This window comes from Lathamus discolor, chromosome 9 (assembly GCF_037157495.1).
Source record: "Lathamus discolor isolate bLatDis1 chromosome 9, bLatDis1.hap1, whole genome shotgun sequence".
Taxonomy (NCBI): domain Eukaryota; kingdom Metazoa; phylum Chordata; class Aves; order Psittaciformes; family Psittacidae; genus Lathamus; species Lathamus discolor.
This window is the reverse complement of record NC_088892.1, coordinates 2,648,483-2,655,754: the sequence shown is the minus strand read 5'-3', so window position 1 is coordinate 2,655,754 and position 7,272 is coordinate 2,648,483. Positions and strand designations below refer to the sequence as shown.

The following is a 7,272-nucleotide window of genomic DNA, read 5'->3' as shown; positions in this document are numbered from 1 at the left end:
GAGCAAGAGAAGGAAACTCAGGATTTGGTCCTTGGAAATGCAGACAGGAATCTGTGTCCAGGGTGAACACGAACCAGCTTTTCCTGCTGCTTTCTGGAGCTCCCACACTCTGCTCACCAGACCTGGTGGGAAGTGCTTGGATTTCTGCAATGCAGCTTCTCTGGGCACCCTGTGCCAGCGCCTCAGCACCCTCACAGGGAAGAGCTTCTGCCTAAGAGCTCATCTCAGTCTCCCCTCGGGCAGGTTAAAACCATTCCCCTTGGCCTGTCCCTACAGGCCTTTCTGCAAAGACCCTCTTCAGGTTTCTTGCAGCCCCTTTAGGTATTGCAGGACTATTATAAAGTCTCTCAAAAGCCTTAAATAAATAAATAATTAAATAAATTTTTTTTCTATTTTATATCAAAATAGATCAAAACATACAATTGTGAATAATAAGATTAAGGTATCATTCTTTCTATTGTTATTAACTCATTTCCCAAACGTTTTCCAAAGACAGCTGATTGCTGGCGTCTTCCTGCCCCGCCTCAAGCTCTCCTCCTCCCTGAAGCCTCTAATTACTGCTTTGCTCCTTTTTCCGTTGTAGTGGAACAGAACCTACTCCAGGCTTCGGTCTCTTTAAAAATACATCTGCTCTGCACTAAAACACATGGAATAATAGAAAAGCGGCCGTCAGCAGAGGCACCCTTTACCTGGATGCCTTTGAAAGGCAGGAATCTTGGAAAGAACATGGAGCATTTTCTCTCCTCTAGACTCAGAGCTGGGCACAAAGCTGTGACATGCTGGTAAGAGCTGAATGAGGGGGTTCACATGTCCCCACTCTGGGGCAAGGCTGGTTGCAGTGACACACAGGTTAGTCTTCAGTTATCGCTCTGGGCTCAGGCAATGCCTGTTGCTCTTACTGGGGATGGGGGGGGGGGGGGGGGGGTGTTTCACCTTGCTGATTCCCAACAGCCCTTAAAGCTCTGCATAAGGACTAGAGCTGCAGAATCCATGGATGGAGACATGGGACCTGCTGGTCATCCCCAGGGAACCCAGCTATCAACAACCTTCCCTGCGTTGTTTCCCTTCCCAGTGGGGAAATCATCCCCTTGGCTGTGTGCTGACACAAGAGCTGTGCTGACAGCGTTTGCTGCCATCCCGCAGCTCAGGAACCATGGTCAGTCCTTCTCCCTGTGGAACAAAGTGGGGTGAAAGGGATCTGGTGCAGCATTACAGCCATGCCCCATCCTAAATTATTCTAAAACATAAAGTAGGGATTTCTTCACACATGTCTGCATTTGCCTGGACTTATCAGGCTCAAGTTCAGCAGAGGGTCTTGGCTTTTATATCAGGATAAAAAAGAGCATGACATGGAGCTAATCAGCTTGGAAGGGAGCACTGTATGGCAAGAGATCCTTGCTGTGGGGTCACGCACCAGCTTCAAGGGCAGAGCTCCAGTAATTGATGTCTGAGAGCTTTAGCAGCCCAGAACTGGTGGGCAACTTTCCTCAGGAAGCCTTTGCAGCACCAGGGGTAGGACCCATCTCTGCTAAGCTGTCACGATTCCATTTATAGATGTCTCCGTGAGCTGGTCATTCAGCATCTTTATAGGCTTTGAGGTGAGTAAGATGCCTCTAGAGCACCATTCATCCTCCCTACTTCAGAAGTCAATGTTAGAAAGAGATCAGCTGTGCTGTCGATTCCCTGGTTCCTCTCCATTGACCATAACTGGAGCCTAGAGGTCTACACACACCCATGAACCCCTCCTTCAAAGACCCTGAATCCACCTCTGTCAGATCCCTGGTGAGTTAGCTCTGTGTGATGCTTTTCAGTCCTCAGGAAGCACCATCTGCTGACTGGAGGGCTGGGGAAGGGAGAAGGCCTTTAGGTATCTGGCTGGGCCCGAACCCTCGAAGGGAGACCCACAGCAGGGGGTAGCTGGGAGGCCACAGCCACCCTCACCTTGCCACCAGCCCCCCCTGGCAGAGACACCCTGGGGAGGAGCAGCAGAAACCGACACAGAAACGGAGCTGCAGGACAGAAGCAGGGACCTGCTCCTGGCTCATCCTGGCTCCTGGACCTTGGGCCGGGAAGAGCCAGCAGCTTTTCCGCAAGCTGTGCCCAGGAGGTGGCTATGGAGGAGCAGGGGGTGGAATGTCAAAGGGGCTCTTCTGTGATTCTCATCCTCCTCTTTCTTGGATCACCACCCTTCCTCCCCATGCATCCTGGAGCCTCACACACATCCTGAGCACAGTGGGTGCAGGACTAGGGGCAGGAGGAAGAGGAGCAGCAGGACCAGTAACAGGACAAGGACTAGGAGGAGGAGCAGGAGGACCAGGAGCAGGAGCAGCAGCAGCAGGAGGAGGAGCAGGAGGACCAGGAGCAGAAGTAGAAGGAGGAGGATCAACCCCCCGAGCTGCCTCCTGCCTCTTCCCCCAGGTGTGATGAGCTCTCCAGGCCTCAGCCCCAGCTCTGCACCCGCTGCTCACCCTTCCCAACCACCGGATTCTGCTTCTTGTCCCCATCGTGTGCTCCTGTCCCTGCCGGTCCCCCCGATCCCTTACCTGGTGGTCCCGGGAGCCTCGGGCAATCCCGGCCCTGATCCAGCTCCGCGCATTAGCTTGAGCGCTTTGCGTTTGTGCTTGGGAAATACCGACTCGCCTTTTTATGGTGGCGGGTGATAAATATTGCATCGCTCTCCGTTGCAAACTTTGAGGAGCGGGGGCAGAGTGGCCGCTGAGAGCAGCCGGACAGCCCCCGCCCCCCCCCCCCCCCCCCCCCCAGGCTGCGATGAGAGGTCCCGATTTGGGGGTGAACGGGAGGGTTCTGGTTTGAGAGGTCCCTGAGATGCGGGATCGTGTTTTGCCTGCGAGGGAGAGCTGGGGGTGGGGGAAACGGGGCCCCGGTAATGCTGGAGCCGATCCTCCGGGCCCCCCCGGGCAGCACTCAGCATCCACCGTCATTAAAATTTCATCGGCAGCACTTGGCCAAGGTCTATTTATGAAAATGCGCTTTTCACTCCATGGAAAAAAAACAACCCAGGAAAGGAGAGAAAGAACAAAGGCGGGGATGGGGGTGGAGAAGCGCCCCGGAATAACGCGGAGGGGGCCGGTCGGGATGAGGGGTCCCCCTGCTGAGTCCCCCCAAGCCGGTCCCGCACCCCGGCGGGAGCTGGGGCGCTGCACCGGTTTCGCTCTGTTCGCTTGGGTTGTTCTTGGTTTGCGTTTCGTGGGGTTTCCTTGGGCTTGGTTTTGTTTGTTTTGAGTGTGGTTTTATATTGTTTGGTATTTGTTTGGGGTTTTTTATTGGTTTTTTGTTGGTTTGGGAGTTATTTTATTTTGGTTTTATTTTGGGGTTTTATGGGGATTTTTTATTTGGTTTTTTGTTTTCCTTTTTTCTGTTTTCGGGTTATTTTTGTTTTCTTTTATTTGTTTGGGGGTTTTTTTGTTTGTGTTTTGGTTTGTTTGTTTGGGGGGTTGGTTTGTTTGTTTGCTTGCTTGCTTGTTTGGGGTTTTTTGTGTCTGCTGTTTTCGTTTCGTTTGGTTTTTTTCCGCCTGTAAAAGCCGCTCTGTCTGGTCGCAGGGTCCTCCCGAACCGGAACCTTGAACCTTGAACCTGAACCTGAACCTGAACCCGAACCCAACTCAAACCCTCATCGCAGCCCCGCTCCCCCGAGCCTCCGTTTCGGGTGTTTTTTTCCTCGAATAAGTTATTATAAAATAAAAAACCAGAAAAACCCGAAACGAGCCAACCCAAAAAATACAAACCCAAACTAACACTCAAAAACCCCACAAACCAGACCCCGCTCTTTTCCCTCCCCCGGGCGGGAACACCCCTATCATTGGTCCAGGCTCATTTCGGGGTCCCGGAGCCGTCCTGGGGAGGGAGGCTTCCTGCCCGGCAGGAACGCCGGGGCTGCGGCGGGGCAGCAACGAGGGGCAGAGAACCGTCCCCGCGGGGCTCGCGGACGACTGGAGCCGGGGGAGCATCTTCCGGGCTTCGAGGCAGGGCTCACGCCGGGCTCGGCTCGGGGAGCCCCAGCTCCGCGGAGTCCCTTCCCCGCGGAGGCTCCTCCAGCCCGTCCCCGCAGTGGGTCCGCTAGAGGGAAGACCCGCTCCGGCCCGGCCCCACCGCTGCCTTCCCCACGGAGGAGAGCGGCCCGAGCCGCGGCCCGACGGCGGCCGGAGGCGGCGGGGTTGGGCTGGAGGAGCCTCAGCGGGGCCGAGCCCGGCGGCCGCAGGAACTCCAGGAGGCAGGAGGGTGAGGTAAAACGTGCATGGTTTATTTGAAATGCTGCAGCGTACACAGACACCGAACTCCATTCAGCACACACGCGGCGCAACGAAATCTCGTTTACTTTTAAGTTTAAAAATAAAGCAAAACAAAAAGGAAACGGAGGCAAAAATGTCTCTATTAAATACGCAAAGAAAAGAAAACTCAAACGGAGTGCTCTTGCCTCAGAAAGTGCAGCGCTGACGCTTTGCAGAGCAGCCGCCCGTGGGGGTCTGGGCTGCGGGACCCCCCCGGGCCGCTCCTGGGCCCCCAGTGACTTGATTGTCGAAGCGTAGGATTGAACACAGGGAGATCAGAGGGACTTGGACGGTTCGCGTGAAACCAAAGCAAAAACAAAGCTCCATTCCCAACACACGGGCTCCAGGGATGTGACAATTTATCTTTTTTTTTTTTTTCCCTTATTTTTAATTATTTTCTTTTTTTTTTTTTAAGATATTTTTCTTCTCTTTCTTTTCGTTTTAATTCAGCCGATGAGGTAGAAACAGAAACGTTACTGCAAAAACGCGATGGGTTTGGAACAGAACCATGCAAGTGCGTGTGTGTGGAGGCCCCGGCAACGGGGAGCGCGGCGGACACCCCTATTTACAGCCACCCGGTGCACTTTCAGCTCGTTTCCTTTCTCAGGTATTTCACGTGTTTTCCTTATTTTAGCCTATTTGAAAGGAAAGGAACGGGCACCAGGCGAGGGGCTGCGGCAGAGCCTGCCGCGCTATGGGTGCTGCTGCCCTGACCGCTGGCCCCCCAAAACCCCTCCTGAGCCCTTCGGTTTCTCTTTCTCTTTTCCTCCACCTTTTGTCCAGTTTTATCTACAAAAGCAGTCTGTACCAGTCCCAGCAGCGTGGCCGCTTCGCCCGAGGGGGAGGAGCAGGCACCAAACTCTTCGCTTTGGGGGGGTTTCCCTTTTTTTAGGTTTTATTTTTCTCCTTTTGGTTCCTTTCCCCCTCCCCCCACCCCCCCACCCCCCCAATTTTCTTTTTCAAGCACCACCACCACCAGCCCTCAGCCCGGCCCATTCTGAAGGGGCTGGGGTGGCGAGTGGGGCAGGCCCTCCCCACCACCACCCTCCCAGCCCCTTCTTCAGTAGGTAGCAGAAAATTTCATCCTTTTCTGCTTCTGTCTCTGATTGCAAAACCAGACTCGCACCACGTTCTTCTTCAAGTCTAACTTCTCGGCGATGGCAGCGATTTTCTCCGAGGAGGGCCGTGGCTGCACAGCGAAATAAGCCTCCAGTGAGCGCTTCTCGGGGGCAGCGATGGACGTGCGTTTGCGCTTCTTGTCCCCCGCCGTGTAGATCTCAGGTTTGGTCATTTTCTCCCTCTGCGCCCGCTCAGCCTCCTCCAGCCATGCTTCCAGAATGGGCTTGAGGGCCACCATGTTGTTGTGGGACAAGGTGAGAGACTCGAACCTGCAGATAGTGCTTTGGCTAAGGCAGCCCACCCCTGGGATCTTCAGGTTGGCCAGTGCGGAGCCCACATCTGCCTGGGTCACCCCCAGCTTGATCCTCCGCTGCTTGAACCGCTCAGCAAAGGACTCCAGCTCCCGGGGGTCCGTCTCCGTCTCGGGGCTGGAGATGACTGTGTGGGAAGCCAGGCCATGGGGGTGGGACACGTTCATGGGCTGCGAGTGATGGGCCATGTGGTTGATGGCCGACATGTGGGAATGTGGGTGCGAAGGAGTGGAGCCCACGTCCAGGCCCGGCACCCCTCCAAGCGGGAGGGCAGTGTTGAGGTGGTCCAAGAGCTCGCCATCCAGGCCCTGGGAGGGCTGGTGGTGGTGGGGATGGTGGGTGGTCAGCACGGACGGGTGGTGCAGGTGGACGGAGGAAGAGGTAGGAGTGCAGGACACGCTGCTCATGGTGTGGTAAGTGGCATCTGGCTTGAAAGGGTGGGTTTTCTGAGACACGATATCCACGGCGGCCAGAGCCTCGGCGCCCCGCAGCAAGGTCTCGTCAAAGCCCGCAAAAATGTTACCCTGGATCTGCAGAGGGGGGATAAAAGTGGGAGCAAAAACAAACTGAAAGAGCGGGAGAGGATTAAAAGGAAGTTGCTGTGATCCAGCTCTGCCCCTCCAGCAGCGCCTGGGACAGGGCCGATGAACCGAGTTCAACCCTTTCCCCCAATCAAATTAAAGTGTCAGGAGCAGGTGCCGGACTCCGGGCACCCTCGTGGTCTCCAGGGTCCTTCCCAAAACAGAAGAGCGGCCTCCGAGGGGCCCAGAGCCACCGGACATCCCGCAGAGCCGCCGCTGCACCGACGGGGCGGACGGGGGAGAACAGCCGCCTTCCCCCCGCCGGGGCGGACACACCGGTGCTTCCCCACTTTCCGGCCCCTCTGCCGGCTCCGGGAGCGCTCGGAGAGAGAAACCCTCCACCCCTCCGAAACCCCACATAGCACCCAAAACCAGACGGAAACCGTTTGGAAGTTGGGGAGCGCGCAGCACGGACCTCCCGATCCCTCCCGTGGGGTGTTGTGGAGAGCCCCACCGACGGGCAGCTTACCTGTGGGGCGGGCAGACAAGCCCTACGGATGGCCTCGGAGCTGGTGTGCAGGTGGGGGAACTTGGGCTCGTGCAGGATGGGGTGCATGCTGAACGCCTGCTTGCTGTTCATGGACATCATGGTGGGAGGGGAGCGGAGCGGGGCAGAAGCGCTCCGGGCTGCCCGGCTCGGGGGCGCGGTATTGTCTGACTCCGCCGCCCGGCATCAACAGCATTATAGCCCGGCCCCCCCGCCCCCCCGCCCGCTCATTGGACGGGCCCCGGGAGGTCCCTCCCACCGCCCGCCCCCCGGCACCCAGCTCATCCCCCCCCCCTCCCGTTGTACTCCCCAAACTGGGGCTCCCCTACCCCCTCCCCGGCTCCGCGCATCCCCGAGCTGGGGGTGTGTGTGCCGTTATCCCGATCCGTCCGGTCGCAGCTATGAGGATGGGGAGGGGATGCTCAGGGCTTCCCCCTGCCCTCACCGACGGAACTGGGTGGGGGAGAGAGGCACAGGGTTCCGCT

At 56.8% G+C, this 7,272-nt stretch overlaps 1 protein-coding gene across 1 annotated transcript; it reads right to left on the bottom strand.

Annotated features, from left to right (window-relative positions):
* Positions 1-5,268: 5,268 nt before the first annotated feature.
* LOC136019329 (brain-specific homeobox/POU domain protein 3) lies at positions 5,269-6,939 on the bottom strand. Its single transcript, XM_065689440.1, has 2 exons — positions 6,770-6,939; positions 5,269-6,249 (listed from the first exon to the last, which is right to left on the bottom strand). The coding sequence occupies exons 1-2, from the start codon at positions 6,887-6,889 to the stop codon at positions 5,350-5,352; spliced, it is 1,020 nt and encodes a 339-aa protein (XP_065545512.1). The 5' UTR covers positions 6,890-6,939; the 3' UTR covers positions 5,269-5,349.
* Positions 6,940-7,272: the final 333 nt, after the last annotated feature.